Source organism: Colletotrichum acutatum (genome assembly GCF_030867785.1).
Source record: "Colletotrichum acutatum strain CBS 112980 chromosome Unknown BDZ83scaffold_25, whole genome shotgun sequence".
Lineage (NCBI taxonomy): Eukaryota > Fungi > Ascomycota > Sordariomycetes > Glomerellales > Glomerellaceae > Colletotrichum > Colletotrichum acutatum.
Window position 1 is genome coordinate 63,258 of NW_026849019.1, and position 18,272 is coordinate 81,529.

Genomic DNA, 18,272 nt, shown 5'->3' on the forward strand with positions numbered 1-18,272 from the left:
TAAATATTAGAGGGATGATGGATCAGCCAGTTGGCCTACTTATGCTTCTTGATCTTACCATGCTATCAATGCTCCGGGAAGAACCCACCACGTTGTGAGACTAGCATTGAAGTTTCTACTGCTGAAGATACATTCATTCTATTCTCGAATGTTTCCCGCATTCCGCACTATCACTAGTGGTAAAGGATACTTGCCCAAGTGCTAATTCATTTCTGGGGGTTCGGCATGTTTGCTCCGCCACTTTCCTCACTTACCGCTGAACAGCTTCCGTAAAGCCTGCAAGTTCCTCTTCTTCCCTGCTTCGCCAGGCGAGTCGGCCCCATCCGAGAGAAGCCCCTTCATGCTCTGGTTCGGGTCCGGAGTCGGGCTACTACCATCATCCTCAGTCGCATGAGCTGTGTTCTTCGACACCGTCAAGCTAGTCCTGGCACGACTGGGTGGACTGAATGCTGACATGACTGGCCGTGTGATCCGTGGTCGCGGTGACGGGGACCGGATGGGGTTGTACCGCTCCAGGTACTCGGACGACTGGGGTGGAGGCGTTCGACGCACAGCGTGATGCCGTGAGACTCGAGCAGGGACCAGTGGACTCTGAGGCCGCACGCGCCGTAGCTGCGGGGGCGGCGGCGGTGGGGTGTTGTACCGTGTCTGCTGCTCGGAGGGTGTCTCTGGTGGAGTGACATAACCTGACGACGTCGTTGTGTCCGACTTCTCGAGGCGAGACGCAAATCGAGAGGACGGCCGTTTGAGGGGCTCGTTGCTGACCCACGAGAGAGGCGGTGCCCGACGGATCTCTGCCGGCGTCCAGATCGAACGAGACCTAGGCGGCGTTTGTGGCGGGGAGGTGGCGCGGACCGGCGTAGTTGGTCTGATGGTCGGTGTAAGTGAATTCGATGACCCCAGTGAAGGGGTCCCGGAGATGGACGTCGCTGGGGTCTGTGAGAGGCCAGATAGTGGGTGAGACGCATGAATTTCTTTCTGCTCTTCACTGACCACTTGCTCAAGGCCCCGAAATGGCTGCATCCATACCGGTATAGGCTTCGTCGGACTTGGCTTGAAGGCAGGTTGGCCGATGGGATCGTTGATGGAGACGTATATCGTAGAGTCTCCAGGTGGTGTTGCCAGATACCCTCTACTCTCATCGTGGGATCCGTCTCCTATTCTGCGGAATGATGACGAGTCTGGGCTGAGAGACCTAATAGACTGGCGTGAAGTTAGCATCGACTCCTTCATCATACTTCGAACAACTTACCGCCGGGGCCCTCCTCAACTGCCCAACTCTGCTCTCACCAGCACCCCATCTCGCACGACCAAGCCCACCATCAGCCCTTTCAACCCTCCTCAACCCCTTGTGCACTACATCCTCCCCCTCCGTACCAACACAACACGCAGCACAAAGCGGCACCACGTCCACCTCTTTCATGTTCCCCTTGCCCTCCGTCCCAGCAACCCTGCCGGCCATGCTCCTTCCATCGATACCGGCATCGCGACTCTCGTCAAAGAGGTCCAGTACAGACACCCCTCGGTAGATGAGCTTGCTCCCATAAAACATACACCCGTAACACGCGCGATGCCAGAAGCACTACCCCAAGCTGACGCAGTCGTCCCCGCGGTAGACGATCTCGCCGCAGACCCAGCAGATGGCCAGGTCGATCAGCGCGGCGTAGCAGGGGGAGCAGCTCAGGCGGGCTTCCCGGCCGATGATGTGTGAAGGGCCGTCCGAGGGCTGGTAGCAAAAAGTACAAGTGAACGACGTCGGCGCCGTTGATGCCATTTCTCGGGAGGATGTCCTGATCTGGGACGGTTACAAATAATTCCTGTTGCGGTAATGAATGGACGTCGGCATTCAAGTCTACAGAGAAGTCTAGAGAGAAAATGCCCTGGCAGCCTGAGAGTACATCAGGAACTGTGTGTCTTTAGAGGCAAGTCCCTCGGAGGCAGGCAGTGGTTTGCAACTGCTACAACAATCCGAAACGTCGTTCCTTCTCATTTGTCCCATCAAGCCACCCATCACCGCTTCTACAATTTGACAAATTCACTTGTCACTCACCTGATGCAAGACAACGATGATCAATAGTCTCTTCTCTATTATCTTTGTCTATCTTACATACATGCGCCGCTACTATGAGAAAATGAGATGATGCCATATCGCGACTTGTCAACACAAACCGACTCGATGCCTTCCAAAGCCAACCTCGCGTAGAGCCTTTTCCTCAGTCCGATGCGTATACGTAGCAGAAGGGGCCGTTTACGGTATCCATGGCATCGCGAAGGGACAGTTCGGCGCCCAGAGGTCCCATGTACATCAGATCGTCGAGCGTCGCATTGGCGCTAGCTGGCTGGTTCATGGTGGTGTTGGTACCGAAGATGGTCTATGGCTGAAGTTAGTGTCTCGCTTGTTGTTCATCACAAAGTAAGGAAAGGAAGATGAGCGGAAAGCAAGGAAGTGAAAGCAGAGACTGAGGTTTGATAACTTACCTGACGATTCTGCCAGTCCAAGTTCTGCCAGATCCAGTAGAGACGGTCCATCTGAGCGTGATGAAGGTAGAACACGGGATCACCGGGGCTGAGATAGACGTCGCTCGAAGGGTCCCCTCCTAGCGCATAGTGTCCGCCCCCGTGGACACCCAGCTGGCCCGTCCCGACGTACCGCGAGTCCCCCTGAGCGACCGCCTGGAACCTCTCAATGTCCTCGGCGTCATGGACCAGATCCGTCGTGTTGCGGAGGCTGGCCCAGCGCTGGAGCGGATAGACGTTGAGGTCGCGACGCAGGCAGCGCGGGTTGTCGTCGGTGGGCGTGGCCGAGTTGTAGGAGGTGACGTTGCCATAGTCCGGCATGGCCTGCGGGCCGAGGTGGACCGTCTGGTTGGCAAAGGGCGCCGATGTCGAAGCCAGGCAGCCGCCGCCTGTGCCGGCGGGGAGTACTGTTGTGGTGTTATCCCACGCGTTGACGAGAACGAGCCCTTGGTGAGGGGTCGGGACGCCGTCGCTGCCCATTGAGCTTGCGGAGCCGTCGAAGACGGGGCTCGCGGAGAGGTTGGCCGTGTCAAAGCCCCATTCCCAGTAGGGGAAGGATCCTGGCGTAGTGTTAGTCGTGCTTCTCTCACTTTGGTGTTTGAATGTGTCTCAAAGGCGATGAGCGTACCGTTGTAGCCGCACTCTGACTCCAGCTTGCTCTCGTATGTCCAGATGTAGTATCGGTGCCAGAGGAAGAACGTTGCCTGAGATGAGCACTCTTATTAGCGGGGGTTTCTCCTAGACATACAAGAAACTACTTTGTCTGGATCAATGACCTACCGTCAGGTGGACATAAAGCGTCGCCGCCTGGTGCAAGGCCACAAAGTCATCAAACATTGACTTGGAGCCAGCAATCTCGGTGTATAACTCTGGCTGCTGCTGGAGGCAGGTCACAGCATCAGTGTACCTAATGCGCTCTTCATCCGGCATGTTTCTCCTGTAAAGCAACGCACAGTCAATGTCAGTCCACAAGTTACTTCCCCTACCAAATGGTCTGGTCCATCCTCTTGCCTCTTTCCCCAAGGCTGGGCCATGAAAAAATCAGACCGAAAATAATGGGATCAAAAGACTCACCACTCGCGACGGACTCTGACATTGTCTTTTGTGCACTGCGCGGTTCCGTTCTGACCGGCCGCAGTCGCATTCCCGAGACGAGCGAGGACGTTGCTGTAAGCCTGCTTGTTGAGATCAGACAGCACGGCGCCCGAGTCGATGGCTTCTTGGGTGTAATTCGTCGCTCTGGGCGCCACCACAAGGCCTGAGACGCCGCCTGGGAGCAGCAGAGTCAGCGCCGGCAAGACGGTCGCGAGAACGGATGCTTGAGGGACCATTGTGAGACCCAGAAAAGGATAGTTGACTCAAGCGAAAAGGGGCGTTCTAGAAAAGAAGCGAGCGTGTCCCGGCTTGGAATGGCTCTCTACTGCTAAGAGAATATACCGAAAAGGGTATGGGGGAGAAGGAAGCCGGGCTGTGGACTGAGATGTCTTGCTTATCCAGCTATCTTCCTCTCGTCGAAAGGGTGGTCACTGACTCTACTCTTTATACTGAGTTGGAAGCCCACAGTATCTTGCCAAGAGAAAAAGTATACATGTCGAGCCATGGGCTCGGCGATGATCAACCCGTTCGAAGCTTCATTTGCCCGTCTTGCTACCCTTCGTCTTCCTCCTCTTTCAGAGAGGGTGATAAGCACAAGCAGCTGCAAAGCTACCCGGCTAGTCGGGATACAAACCCACAGGGATCACGACATACAAGGGGGTGAAGGTGAGCAAAATAGACAGACATGACGACGCTTTCATGGCTGTGAGTATACGTGTACAGCTGTACAGGTTCGTAGGAAAAGGAGGGTAAAGACGGGAAAAAGCCAAGAGCTGTGGTTAGGAAGCGCGGAGTAGTGTTGGAAGTGAAGCGGAGCCAAGAGAAGTATGTGAGGAGCCCGCCGGTTGGGTGAGGGCCAAGCCGGACAGCCGCGGTCTCGCGTTCGGGAGGTGAGGTATGGTGTGGGCGGGATGGTGGTGGTTCTAGTCTTCCGGGTGATGGGAGAAGCCCGTGATGGACGGCGTGATTCGAGAGACCAGGCGGGGGAGGGAGGGGGGCCAGAGTAGGAGTGAAGGCTGTGAAGCAGAGACGATAACCCGCATGCTTCGTGGACGGTGGACATGGAAGACGTGGTCGGCCGAGCGAGGCGGAGGAGGTCCGAGCCAAGGCGATGGGAAATTGATGTGGGATATGCAGAAGGGAATGGAAGGCTGCAAAGGAGAGAAGACCGCCGTGTCAGCAAGCGTCTTCGGTTCTTGTCCCCCTCCTTCGTTTTCGCTCTCTGTTCACAACCAAAGTATGGGAAAATGGATGATGCTGGACGTCTTAGTAGTTGCGGCCGGCTCGATCCGTTGCGTTATTCAGATATCCTTCATGCCAAGAAAGAGGCGATTGAAAGGCTGTTTGTGTATTCGTTGAGAGCGATATAGAGTGTGAACTAGTATGGTAGACATATTTGGACCGCGGATCGAACCACGATTGCCAGAAGCTTGGATCAGTAGGTAAGCTGCTCGGCGTCAATTACCCTTTGACAAGCGTCTTAGCCAATGAAGATGAGATCCAGGACGTCGTTTAGGTATGGTCTTGGCTAAGCTTTTCCCTTTCGGTCTTCTATCGCCCCTCCTCCAGCTTGCCCGCCAGCCTCAGCCTCAAGTGCAGGCCAAGTCGTCGCCCATAACCTTCTTCATGCCACCCCGGCAAGCCTAAGTTGAAAGAAGAAAGGAGGTACATGGGGGCGGTGGAGAGGTAAGGAAAACAGAAACAACCTTGTAGGTTAAGTTGTGAGATATCGGACGAAAGGTGGGACCTGGGGTGAACGGGGCTGTGTAAGCTCACATAGAAGAAGGAAAACGTTGTTGTTTACGTTGACGTTGCCGATCCTCATCGATAAGGGGACAGCTCCACGGCTCCACGGCGCCGAGGTCCGTGGCCCGTCGCGCTCCGGAAGGCGGGAGGCTCGCGGCCGGGAAGGAAGCGACGATCGGTTCGCTGACTCGCCAAGCCGGACACCTCGCTTATTTTCGGCGGGGGTTTGGTAGGGGACGCTTCTCGTTGTTGGGAAGGTGCGTATCGGCTCGTCTCCCACTCTCCCACTGGTTACACCGCAGGCTGCCACTCGAAGCGAGGATCTGAGCAGGACCACGTAATCCTGTGATGAATCACTGCAGTCCGCTCTTTCGAGCCCGGAAAAGCGTAGTAAAAAAGAAAAATGAAAGTGACGAGAGTACGAGAACTGGGGTTTGAGGTTTTCCTCTCACAATTGAGATGGTTCTTTGATGTCTGAAAATTCCAATTTCTTTCCTAGAAAACGCCACGCTCAATGCAAAATCAAAGTACAGCACACTCTCCTATGGTGTGTCTTCTTTTTATAACGGTTTTTGGATGGAACGTCTCTTCTCAAGCTTGCCTGCGAGCGTCTGGGCTCAACGACGAAGCGAGCTGGTAACGAGATCCATGGTAGGAAACTCTGCTCGGACATTTGACTACTCTTGAGGCAACGACGATAGGAGATGGGTATAAGGTGCCTTGCATCTAGTCGCGCGTCTCTCTTTGCCCCCCGAAAAGTTTGGAGAGAAAAAAGTCAGTAGTCCCCTCACTGGAGAAGCTCCTCGCAGGTCCAATCCTCGTAGCTATTGGCGCGCAAGGTCAGCCGGACATGGTTCAAGATAATAGTGCAGGATGTCCACGAAGCTTGCGTGGACAGTCCGGGGGAGGTGTCTGTCATCCGGCACTTACTATCCGTCAGGCATGTAGCGGCGCACAATGAGAGGAATCTTCTTCTCTCGGAGCTCCTTGATCGCGATTTGAAGAGGATCCGTCTCTCCTTCCAAGTCCACCAACACCGGCGCATTCATACTAATCCCATGCATTAGCTTGTTTCTGTCTTCGTGCATCGCGACTACATCGCGGGGTATTTGCTTTTGGTGGCATTGCGGGTTTGACGAACCTGATCTGCAGGGCGCGGGTGCCCAGGATGCGGGCGCGCTCGTACTTTGTCATGTAGGGAGTCGTCGTGCGCTGGTCCTCGGGAATCTTCTTGTCGCGGTGCGACTTCTCGTTGCCCTTGCCCGCGTTCGCTGCCGCAGAGGGGTCGCCCGATGCAACGACATTGTCCGCGTCCTCCTCGTCGCCCTCTGCCCTTCCGACTTCCTCGTCGTCCGCAGGAACCTCAGGATCCCAGTAGTCGGCGGCCTCGTCCTCGTACATGGTCTCGTCGCTGAATCGTAGTTAGCAGTCGCGCCGCAGACGCAAGTGCATACACGTATTCTTACCCTCCGCCAACATCGTCATCGCCAAAGTCAGACATCTTGAGGTTTCAATTGATGGAGTTGATGACTTCCGGAATGATGTGATTCGTTGCTGCGTCCTGGTTCCTACGTTCGTCGCGTGTTGTTGGGTTGTCGCAAGCGGAGCGTATGTTGGATCCAGCCGTGAAAAAATATTGACGAGGCTGCTGCGATGGACAGCGTTCCCCCTGGTGGGTCCGCACTAGTCTTATCAGCAAGAGGAAAAAGCTTATCCGGACCGAGTCGACCCCGGCCCCTCGTCCCGTGGCTGGTGCAGCGCACAAAATTTCGCCAGACCGCCCGGGAATCCGCCAATTCTGCCAGGAAATAAGTTCACCGGCTCTCGAAAACTTTGGCAATCGAGGCTCTTTTTCTCATCGCCAAGGCAAAGGCAGGCAATGCTCGATCACAATCGCTCCTCATGACGAAACGGAAGGTCCAAGAGGCTTCCGCCTCCCCGGATCTGAAAAGATCCAAAGTAGCGGCGCTGGAAGACACCGGTTGGTGAGCCCGCTTTCGAACTACAACTGGTGCGATTTGGCTAACACGATGGGAGGGAAAGTTGCCAGCGACGACGACTACGATGATACAGCCAGCAACTCCGGCTCGACCGCCGACGCCGAGGTAGAGTCTGTTATGACAGGCCAGACCTCGGTCACCACTCGATCCCGCAAATTCCCCTCAGACCTCAAGACTATCCCATGCACATATCCAGACTGCGACAAGACCTTCAATCGGCCCGCCCGTCTGGCCGCCCACCTCCGTTCCCACACGGACGACCGACCTTTCAAGTGCACCTACCCCGGCTGCGATAAAGACTACCGCGAGGAGAAGCACCTCCGCCAGCACGTCAAGGGCTCCCACACCCAGGAGCGGGCCTACGTCTGCACCCACGAAGACTGCGGCAAGTCCTTCCTGACGGCGACGAGACTGCGCCGTCACCAGGACGTCCACGCCGGCCAGGAGCGCTTCCGGTGCCGCGACTTCCCGCCGTGCGCCCAGAGCTTCCGCAAGCACAACACCCTCCAGCGACACATCCGCTCGGAACACTTGGGTACGCACGCTTACCCATGCACGGCACCCGGCTGCGGCGCCGGCTTCGACTCCCAGGGGGCTCTCCGGAACCATACCAAGCGCGACCACAGCGAACCGCAGTTCTGGTGCGAAGAGTGCGGCGGCGGCGACGGCGAGACCAAGGTCGGCTTCACGTCCATCTCGCTGCTCCAGGCACACATCCGCAAGGAACACCTTAATTGCATCTTCTGCGAGTACAAGTGCACCGGGCAGTGGGAGCTGGAGAGACACGTCGAGATGCGCCACTCGGGCATCCCCGTCGACGCCCGCAAGACGGTCGCCTGCACGTGGGAGGGCTGCGACAAGAAGTTCACCAAGAAGCACAACCTCACCGTCCACATCCGCACCGCGCACGAAGGATTCCGCTTCGTCTGCGGCGAGGTCGACGTCGCGGGCTCCCCTGACCTGGAGACCTGGTCCAACGACCAGGGCTGCGGTGGAGGCTTCGTCACAAAGGCCAACCTCGAGGACCATATCCGCTACGTCCACCTGGGCATGGAACGTCCGGTGCCGAACCAGAAGCCACCCAACATCATCGACGATCTCGCGGGCACCAAGCGCACGATCCTCTGCACAATACCCGGCTGCGGCGCCCGCTTCATCCGCCACCACGACCTCCAAGTCCATCTCGAGGACCACCCTCCACCACCGGTGGGTGCCGCCGGCGACGGTGACCCGCAGATGGACATCGACGCAGCCCTTGCCAGCTTCGCGGCAGGCAACCCCAACGGCGAAGCCGACCTCGCGCCCTTTGACGGCGACCGCGAGATGCCGGAATTACCCTTATACGGCATCATCCCCGGCGTCACAGACTTTGTCGGCGGCAACTCAGCCAACCCGAATGACGACTTCTGGATCGGTGCCGCCGACGACTTTGGCACGCCGCCGCAGACGTGGCAAGAGGAAGAAGCAGCCATGCGCGCGCTCATCGACGAGGACTTTTCCCAATTCGTCGACCCTGCGCTGGGAAATATCGTCTGATGAGCGGAGGCGGGAAGCAGACCAAACGAAAGGGAAAACCCCCAACAGTTTGCAACATGATTTTGATGACAGTATTAGATACCCGGCCACGGAAACGGTGAGCCACGACAAAAAAAAGAAGCCTGATAGATGAAAGTGAAGGTCACCGAAAAGTTTGTTGCTTTTGAACTTGATGAATACCGTATCTACTACAAAGGGCGAAAATGGAGGTGCTCAGCTACTAGCGCTCAAAAGATATCAAGAATACTGTGTTAATCCAGCCGTCTACGTTTGCCCCTTTGATTGTTTCCGTCTTTGCAAGAAACAGATAACGCATAGACAGCAGATGTTTGAATCCCGCCACAAGAGAATGTACCGCTGTGGATGGGATGTCCTCCTCGCTGAGAGATAATTGAAGACGATGAAGTTGGCACGCCGGATGTACAGGGCATCACCGATCGACTCACCCTGGCGTTGTCCGTATACACAATTCACTTGAGAGAGTGGGAAAGAAGATTGCAAACAAATATTCGCTTGCATTTGTCCAGGGAAACCATGCTTTTCCTGAAGTGCGCTCTAATAGACATACAAGTGATTGATGCTGGCCCATGAAGCCAGCATCGCCTCCTTCTGCTATATCCTTTGTCTCCCTCCCCAGACATGAGCCAGCCCCCTCTCATTTCCATTCCACATTGGCGACAGATCGTGACTGCCGTGTTCCAGGCAGATCATAATCTGGTATCTGCTGCTATGTTCGACCACAATCATATGCATGAAAGAGGTGGTGCCAAAATTTTGTGTGGTAAGTCTCCCCCGAGCTCTGGGATCGAGAAAACAGCCCCTGACCACTTTGCCAAACCGGCGATGAAATTATAGATGAGAAGAGACAAAAAATGAAAATAGAATCAAGGAATCAAGGATGAAGTGAGAAGACGTGAGATGCAATTACAACAATTAACCAATCTTTACGCTATGTTCCTTTTGCATCATGTGCAGGGGGTGAGAAGAGCGCTGAGAAGGACGCTGTGGGATAGGTTAGGTACCTCTAGTTGGCAACCTCCTCTTCGACCCAGCCGTTCAGGCCACCTTGGATGGCAAGACCGTAGCCAGCGCCCATACCGCCGAAGCTAGCCTGGTACTGGTGTCCACGGCGTTGCTCGCCGTCGTGGCCCGAAGGCACGCCGCCGTTCTCGAAGCCGGGGTTCAGGGCAGGCAAGCTGACGGCACGGTTGTGTTGGCCGCGACCGTTGCCAGGAGCCAGAAGACCACCGATGGTAGTGGGTCCGGGACCGGAGGCACTCTGAGGGTATCCGTTCGAGATGCTGGCCGACTGCTGGTGACCAGAGATGGGACCCTGAGATTGCATGTCGATGGACAGCTCGCTAGGTGATGACTGGGCTGTGCCGAACAAGGCCTGTTGCTGAACAGCAAGCTGCTGGTGCTGCTGATGTTGTTGATGTTGCGCTTGCTGAGAGACGTGGTTCAGGTACATCGTAAGGGGATGGTTGTTTGAACCAAACATCGTCGCTGACTGCTGGGGGGTGTTGCCGTTGGTGGGAGAACCAGAGTTCTGGGAGCCGTTGGGCGGCGGTGACGAAACACCATCGGTACGAGGAGACTGCGCCTGTTGCTGGAGCTGACGGGGTGCGTTTCCGCAGCGATCCTTGCCGAAGTTAACCTTGAACTTCTTGTATTCGTCCTTGCTGCGGATGGCCTCGATAGCCTTGATAGCGTTGGCAATGTTGGTGAAGTTGACAAAGGCGCAGCTCTTCTCTCTCAGAGTGTTGACCAGCTCGATCTCGCCGAATTCCGAGAAGTCCTGTCTCAGTCGCTCCTCAGTCCAGGTCTCATCGAGGTTACCAATGTAGACGTTGCGAGAAGCTCCTCCGCTGACAGCGAGGGCGATGGCAGGCGGCAAAGCACCAGAGTGCTTACCCCAGCCAATCTTGAGCCTGCGGTTGTGGATCATCAAGCCTTGAAGGTTGCTCAAAGCGTAGAAAGACGCCGCGGCCGTGGGGTCGATGAAGGTAACGAAGCAGATGTGCTTATCAGGGATGTAACGGATGTGGTGCAGAAGCCCTCCGCGCACAACGTTGCAAATCTCCTCAATGGTCGTCTCGGGGTGGATGTTGCCCAAGTAGATGGTGCGGTTTCCGAGGTTGTTGATACCACCGGCGGTCGTCGCAACAGCAGCAGCTGCAACAGATTGCTGAGCCAGCGCATTAGAGATCACGTCGCGGTCTGCACCAGTAAGCATATGCGCATAGCCAGGTGCGATACCCAGGTATTGAGCAGCGTTCTGCTGCTGCGTCTTTGAAACGTAGGCGCAACGGTCCTTGCCGTAGTAAACGCGACGAGGAGCCTGCCACTTCGGCTCTTGAGGAAGCTGGGAAACAGCCTTGATCGCATTGGCAATGGACAGGAAGTGAATGAAGGCAATGCTCTTCTCACGAACAATCTTGACCGTGTCAATGGCGCCAAACTTTCCCAGGTCCTCACGAAGCTCCTCCTCGGCAATGTCCTCCGGCAGGTTACCCAAGTACACGTTACGGGAAGCACCTGACTGCTGGACAGCCAGAGCCACAGAGGTAGGAACCTGCGAAGGCTTGCCCCAGCCGACCTTGATGTCCTGGCCCTTGATGCAGAGCTTTTTCAAGATGGCATCAGAGTGGAAGTGGGTTGCGGAGCTGGCATCTAGGAAGGAAATGAAGGCGCAGTTCTTATCGGGCAGAAGACGGACGGACTCGATTTGTCCGCTACGAACGTGACCCAGAATCTCCTCAGCAGAAGTGTCAGGGGGGATGTTACCGAGGTAGACGGTACGGCTGGTGCCAGTGACCATACCAGGACCCATTGAAACGGGAGAGCTGGGCTGCATGGGAATCTGCATGTTGTTGAAGCTACCACCGGTGGGAGACTGAGGCTGGAAGAACTGGGGAGCGCCGTAAGTCGAAGGAGAAACCATGGCCTGGTACTGCTGAGGAGACATGTTCTGCTGAACAGGGCTCTGCAGGCCATTGTGCTGCTGCTGCTGCTGGCTCTGGTGCTGAGCTTGCTGGAAGCTCTGCAGGTTCTGGAACTGAGGGCTAGCGAAGGCCGCGGGGGTTCCAGGCTGGAATGGGCTTCCGAGCAGCAGCTGAGAGGGAAGAAGAGGCGTGAACTGCATGTCGAAAGCAGTGCCAGGAGTGGCCATGTCGGCGGCGGAAGGGGGCGCCTGATGCTGGAGCTGGTTCAGGGGCTGAGTGTTGATGGTGGGAATGTTTCCACGACGAGGGTGTCTGTCAGCGAAGCCAGAGATGTTGGAAGTGAAAGCTCCGTGAGAGAAGCCAGTTTCGCTGTTGGAAGGCTTGGAGGCGTGACCGAAGCGGTTCCCAGGAGCACTGGGGCCGCCTTGGCCGACGGGTCCTTGAATTTCCTGCATCCCGAGTAGATGCGGAGGGACAAGGCTGTCCCGACCGATTTGAGATAGAATCGCCGTTTTGAAAGATTAGACGTGCCCTGAGCAGGCACGAAGAATCGAAGATTGGCGCGTTGGAATGCTACGATATCCGAGGAATACCGTAGTTTTCAACGTGTGATTGGGTATGTCTCAAAATCCGTCCAAGGGGCAAGCCAACGATGTCAGAGTCCAAGACAAAGGTGGAGCGAGACTGGTGGTACTAGCTTGGTCAAACCAAACTATCAACGGGCCGTTTGGTGAGGTGTGTGGCGAAAGGGTGCCTGGTGCCAAAGTCGAAGTTTGTGAATTATATGGATCGAAGCAACAAAACCTAACCAGGCGGCGGCAAAATCGAGGTTGCGGCGTTAGGTTGCGACTGGAAGCCTAGGGATCTCCGTTGTTGCCGTAGAAAGCAATGTGGTGCAAAGTATTCCGAGTGAGTTTGTCGGGGTCGGAGCAATAGTGGCCTGAAGCAAGTCGTATAGCAAGCAGTAGGTCGAAGCAACAATTTGCAGTTGATCAGCGAGCGTCGAGGATTCGGATCGGATCGGTGTTGAGATGGGTGCTGAGACTGATCACTCCTTGCAGGCAGACCGGGTGAAGGTCAAATAATTATGGACGAAGGATATACGGGCAACGAATGTAGGAGCCAAGGTGAAGTGTCGATCAACACAACAGCAGCGGTAACGATCGCATAGGCCAGTGAGTCGACGGCGGCGACGAGCGAAATAGCCGAAAGGATGAAGAATAGAAGATGTAAGAATAAGGATGAAGGCGGTCGGAGAGAGGAGGTGAAGAGGAGGAAGAGGATGTAGAAGGGAGGTATAGGTGATGGAGACGGGAGGGTGAAGAGGAGAAAGAGAGGTGAGGTTAGGTTAGGGGGGTAGAAGTCCAAGGGTGGAGGTAGGAATAGGAGGGAGACAAGTAAGGTTAGGTAACAAGAATAGGAGCAGGGAAGAGCCAGTAGAAGGAGAGAAGAAAGAAGGATAGAAAAGCTCAAGGAAGCGAGAGAGAGAGAGCGTGAGAGCGAGAGAGAGAGGAGCACGCACACACGCGCAAGGTGGAAGGGATAGAAGGAGAAAAAAAAAAAAAAAAAAAAAAAGAGGTGAGCAAAGGCGGGAAAGCGGAGTGAAGAGGAGTAGGTAAGGTACGGACCACGGTACAGCGTAAGGTAGGTAAGGTACGTGAGGTACGTGAGGTACCTACTCCATATGTGAGGTACGGGGGGAGAGGTAAGGGTAGCAGGAGGGCGAGTGGTGGACTGTGGAAGACCAGGAGAGAGTGGACGGGGGGTTCGTGTAGGCGGTAGATTACCCAAAAGGGTCGAAAGTAGAATTGGCTGCGCTAAGTTTAATGAGACGGGCCAGGGATTACGGCAGGAGAATCCACAGTACGAGAGCCCACCAGTCACCAGAGGAGAGAGAGATTCAGATCAGAGAGAAGCCAGAGAGACTAAGAACTACGAGCCCGGGGGGATGGGTTGGATCATGGACAAGGACAAGGACAGTCTCTGTCTCGGTCTGCTTCTGCCGTCTTTCCAGCTGGTAAGGAGTAGTAAGGACGGAGTATTGGTAATGGGTGCTGCTCTCTGTTCCGAGGGTCCAGAAGACCTAATGACAGCTGACAGTTGCAACAGAGAGGGGGGTTGGATGGCAGAGGAAGCGAGAGGCCGATTGACTGATAGCTCTTGATCTTTCACCTTGACCATCAATGGCCGAGGCCGTCGTCGAAGAGACTGGCCCTTGGACCAAACAGAAGGACACAAGATGAAAGAGGAGAGTCGCGCAGGGCAGCCACAGCCTAGAGGTTCTCAGTGCTCAGTGCTTTGTGAAGTGTGCTATGATTAAACGTCCCATGTTGTCATATATTTTTGCTTCCTTTCTCTCCCATTTACCCACTGCACGGCTCTGCAGGTACAACATGGATGACTTGGCTATGGTCTGGTCTGCTCTTCTCTGAGCCTGTTCTGCTTGCGTCTTCTCCTTCCTCTCTTGCGTTGCTCTTTCGTTGGCTCGGCTTTGGCTCTGGGCAGCATCTGGTCCATCCGCCCACCCATCACGAGTTCCCCCATGACAGGAACCTGACACTGTCGGTCCGTGGTATCTTTGCCCTGGACAACTGACGTCCCTTTGGCGTATACCTGACGGCTAGACAGCAAGTTCGCAAGCCCTAGGGACGAGCCTACAAGTAGATGATTGATGAACGGCCTGCCGGACCGCCCGACTTCTGTGTCTGGTCTTGTCTTCATTTCCAGGGCCATACCTACAGAGTATCTGCCAAGTGACATTTCCCATGCCAACGGGCCCTTCCCCAAGTGCATAAGATGGCCCCCTTTCTTCTCTCGTGTACTTCGCTCTGGAGATTGTACATCAAAGATACTTTCAACGGCGTGACGGCCCCTTCTGGGCGCTATGCACGGTTGCATTTTAGGGGAAAGAGCAAAAAAGGGGGGGTACATGTTGCGATACGGGGGCCAATAAGACGAGTCATCTTAGCTCACCTCAAGGCTCAAGGTGCCTTCTTGTGGTACAGATACTCCGTACTGTACCTGACCTCGCAACTCTGACAGTACAGTAGGGGACGAGGATGGGCTTGCAGTGAATTGTGTCCACTGTCAGTCTGTCCACCTCTATCCAGCGCAAGTCTTCCATGGAGAGGAGAAGATGGGACCGGTTCAGTAAACGAACTCATCGCGGGCTGTCGGTACGTTCTGCTAACAGCATGTTCCTGGCTGACCAGGCCGATCTGCACAATTAATAGAGCCTCTGGCAAGGTACATCCGTACATGACATGTACATTGCATAAGGCAAGCAAGCAAGTCGGCTTTGGAGAAGTCTGAATACCTAGCCACGGCTCGCCCCATTTCCCTGAGGAAGCCTCCGATCTTCAGGGCGGTAATCGTCCAACTGATGCTAACATCTGTCAGGACAGAAACGACTGGCAAGCAATCAACCATCTTCATCCTTATTGGGCCCTGCCTATGCAACTCTGCATTGTAGACTGCCGCAGCAAGCACCACCTGAAAGATTTCTCTACGGATACCTTAGTAGTCGTACCATAGTACAAGGTGAGGTAGATACGGAGGCTCTCAGGTGGACCAAACTAGACTCACCAACTCCAATGTCTGACTCTGTGTCCTTGGAAACCTACCTATCGACTTGCGCGGCGTGCCTGACTTGTCTCGATGAACCAGCAGCTAATCGAGACTTGAGGGTTGCCAGACATTGGTAGCTGCAGCCACCGTCAATTTTAGCCAGCTGCGGCGGGTAGGGCCAGCCACAACCACGAGACTCGAGCATCGACCGTCACCGTGGTATTTTGGCGTACGCCAATGCCGCCGGTCCAACTTGTCGAATCATGAACGGAGAAACGGGGGCTACCACCTACCTTGGCCTTCCTTTACACAGTAAGGTACCGGTAGGTCCTACGATACCGCTTGGTGATGGCCAAGGCTCAAGGGAACCAACGAACGAAACATGCTCACTCTCCCATTCGCTCGCTCGCTCGCTGGTTCACACTCTTGGAGCGAGACAAGCCAAAGTTATCTCGACTCAGCTATGACTGGTACGGGGTGTCGTGCCAGTCTCGTCTTGGCTGATCAAGTTGATATTGCGAGTGCTGCAAAATGGGACAGCACTGAACATTCATTCTCATACCTAACACGGATGATCATCAGCCTTTTCCATCTGGTCATCGACACTTCTTCTCCTCAACAGACCAACCAACCGCCGGTCCGGATACATCTCCATACTGCGTACACCCGTTCTCCGCCCACCCGTCCATTGAACTTGTCACCAGCCATGCGACGCCTCGATTTCTTCGTCTTGCTTATCCACACGAGCAGCTTTCATCTCCCCCCCTGTTTGGTCCCCTTTGTGGCCCCCCATCCCTCGGATTGCCCCTCGGTCTGGTCCCCCATTTTCGATGCTCGGAGTCGGAGGCAGGCCGCGACCAGAGCCTGGTGAACTTGTCGCAGTTAAAACATTCAAGCGAAGCTGATGAATGGCCTAGAGCAAAGTGACGCTGGCTCGAGCTCCGGCCGTAGGTTTTTGGTTTGGGATCTGGGCAAACAAACGGGCATTCCACAAAACCTTGCTCTGCACAAGGTTGATTCCATTTCCGGTGGCATCAGTATATCCGTACGTCGTACTCCGTACTGTCCTGGAATACATAATACCGTGAGCTTCCGATCTGGGCGGAGATTTTGTGCTGTTGCGCAGCCAAGATGCGGATATTGCATTCCAGCTATATATGGGGGGCCCTTTCTTCGCGCAGATTCCCGACCCCTGCTCATACTACATAGCGAGGTATCCGTACTCTCTTTCCCCTGACCTAACCGAAGACACCGCGCCGCACCCGACATGGCACATTGACACGCTACTTTGACGGTACATTGCCGCGAAGCTCCTCGCTCCGTGCGGGTGGCCCCCTAGAACATGGACCTTCCTATCCCCCTCCACCTTCCACCTGGCCCCTTCCAGCCTCCCATCCCTACCTGTCCCCTTGCCTCCCACCTGGCCGACAAGCATAGCCAGGGGAAGGCACCACCCATTCTGGCTTGGTCTGTCCCCTTCTGAACAGCCTCCCCGATCCATCTTCCAAGCCTCCAAGGGTTCATCTTGCTCTCTTCCTCCACACCCAAGCCGATGGATAAAGGAACTGACAGCCGCCTTTGCCAGCAACAGCAGCCAGAACAGCGCGACACCCAAACTTGCCAGAGTTCACTGTTCACTGCTCACAACCTCTGGCAGGCTGGCTCACGTTGCTCCACCCCTTTTCTTCGCTTTCCGTTGCTAGGATGATTATGGCTAGCAGATACCTACACACTACCTACTCGCGCAGCGCGAGGATGTATTCATAGCCTGGCCGTTTTGTACCTTGCTCTGCTACTAGTTGAGCAGGCTTCGTACCCCGAACACAATGCAACAGAAAGGTGGCGTTCTAAACACTCTTGCCCTCCAAGATTCCCCTCAAGATTGATAGACGGCAGTTGGTATTTCAATTATCATGGCCATAGACAGTTTTCTTCAGATGTATATACCCACTATGGTGCTGTTCCGCTGATACAACGTTCTGCTTTCTGATTCCGGGAAAGGGTACTTCTTACAAGACGCGGACCTGACAATTTGCGACTTCCTGGAGCGTGAGGCACGCGGCTGCGCGGCATGCTGTCCAGCTGTCGTTCGTTCTTTCGCTCGTTCGGATTCCCCATATTGAATGTGTCCCCCCATTCGCCCAAGCCGCCCCCCATATGCCCTGTCTTGCATCGACTCTGATGAAGAAATGAAATTGCATCAGCTGCATCTCAATCTCATCCATCACTCTCTTGGACGTTCGCCTTGCCCATCACGCTCTCGGTTCTCCATCTCCTACGAGGCTCGCACAGCATTATCCGACTCCACGTTACTCCGTACATATTGCCAAAAATCGTCTCCGTGCCAGACCCAGCATTGCTCTACGGGTACGGGTACACTATGGATACAGTCTACTAATCACACGCAGAGCCTGCTTCCCCACGGTACGATGGGTTTCGCAGACTAAAGTAGAGCCTCCAACTACGGACACTTTTCGCTGTACCTTGCACAAGTCTTGCCTAGTGGCTCTGCACTATGCAAGGAACAGCATTCATCGGCCCTTACGGATACCCTGAACGGACACTTCTCATATGATACAACGGTGCACAAGAATACGGATCGTCCATCAGCTTTGTCGTCGGAATAGCCTCCTCCATCGACCTTGCAGCCGCTTTTACACCTTGCAATTGTGGTTGCTGGATTCGTGTTCCAAAATCGAACCCCCTAGCCTCCACATCCCTCCAGCTATTCGGATGAAACGCTGCCGCAGGGAGCCTAGGTTCGTCGAAAATAACCCCAGGCTGTCACAGAAGCTTTGGGACAATCAAGTACGGAGTAGAAGCTCGCGACTTCAAACTTGTCAACCAGCCTGGGCCCGTCCCTTGT

General features: G+C 55.1%; 5 protein-coding genes across 5 annotated transcripts; 1 reads left to right on the forward strand and 4 right to left on the reverse strand.

Annotated features, from left to right (window-relative positions):
* BDZ83DRAFT_790539 (uncharacterized protein) lies at window positions 1–1,774 on the reverse strand (the record flags this gene model as incomplete). Its single annotated transcript, XM_060515713.1, has 3 exons — window positions 1–1,203; window positions 1,253–1,534; window positions 1,598–1,774. The coding sequence occupies 3 exons, from the start codon at window positions 1,772–1,774 to the stop codon at window positions 247–249; spliced, it is 1,416 nt and encodes a 471-aa protein (XP_060367350.1). The 3' UTR covers window positions 1–246.
* A 289-nt stretch (window positions 1,775–2,063) lies between these two features.
* On the reverse strand, window positions 2,064–3,319 carry BDZ83DRAFT_613123 (uncharacterized protein). Its single transcript, XM_060507744.1, has 3 exons — window positions 3,298–3,319; window positions 2,479–3,221; window positions 2,064–2,372 (listed from the first exon to the last, which is right to left on the reverse strand). The coding sequence occupies exons 2-3, from the start codon at window positions 2,995–2,997 to the stop codon at window positions 2,214–2,216; spliced, it is 678 nt and encodes a 225-aa protein (XP_060367351.1). The 5' UTR covers window positions 2,998–3,221; window positions 3,298–3,319; the 3' UTR covers window positions 2,064–2,213.
* Window positions 3,320–6,145: 2,826 nt separating this feature from the next.
* BDZ83DRAFT_717833 (RNA polymerase Rpb6) lies at window positions 6,146–6,859 on the reverse strand (the record flags this gene model as incomplete). Its single annotated transcript, XM_060511992.1, has 4 exons — window positions 6,146–6,182; window positions 6,289–6,408; window positions 6,500–6,769; window positions 6,825–6,859. The coding sequence occupies 4 exons, from the start codon at window positions 6,857–6,859 to the stop codon at window positions 6,146–6,148; spliced, it is 462 nt and encodes a 153-aa protein (XP_060367352.1).
* Window positions 6,860–7,146: 287 nt separating this feature from the next.
* BDZ83DRAFT_210647 (uncharacterized protein) lies at window positions 7,147–9,026 on the forward strand. The gene is made up of 2 exons (XM_060501707.1): window positions 7,147–7,339; window positions 7,402–9,026. The coding sequence occupies exons 1-2, from the start codon at window positions 7,261–7,263 to the stop codon at window positions 8,892–8,894; spliced, it is 1,572 nt and encodes a 523-aa protein (XP_060367353.1). The 5' UTR covers window positions 7,147–7,260; the 3' UTR covers window positions 8,895–9,026.
* Window positions 9,027–9,918: 892 nt separating this feature from the next.
* Window positions 9,919–12,294, reverse strand: BDZ83DRAFT_572783 (RNA recognition domain-containing protein; the record flags this gene model as incomplete). Its single annotated transcript, XM_060504548.1, has 1 exon — window positions 9,919–12,294. One exon carries the CDS (start codon window positions 12,292–12,294, stop codon window positions 9,919–9,921), a length of 2,376 nt encoding a protein of 791 aa, XP_060367354.1.
* Between the last annotated feature and the right edge of the window lie 5,978 nt (window positions 12,295–18,272).

What these genes read in the sequence shown, in the direction of transcription:
- BDZ83DRAFT_613123 (XM_060507744.1), bottom strand. Translation starts at nt 2,997, where the DNA reads ATGGGCAGCGACGGCGTCCCGACCCCTCACCAAGGGCTCGTTCTCGTC. An exon ending in TGGACTGGCAGAATCGTCAG is followed by an intron (nt 2,373 to 2,478) that starts GTAAGTTATCAA and finishes CTTCAGCCATAG; the next exon opens with ACCATCTTCGGTACCAACAC.
- BDZ83DRAFT_210647 (XM_060501707.1), top strand. Translation starts at nt 7,261, where the DNA reads ATGACGAAACGGAAGGTCCAAGAGGCTTCCGCCTCCCCGGATCTGAAA. An exon ending in AGCGGCGCTGGAAGACACCG is followed by an intron (nt 7,340 to 7,401) that starts GTTGGTGAGCCC and finishes TGGGAGGGAAAG; the next exon opens with TTGCCAGCGACGACGACTAC.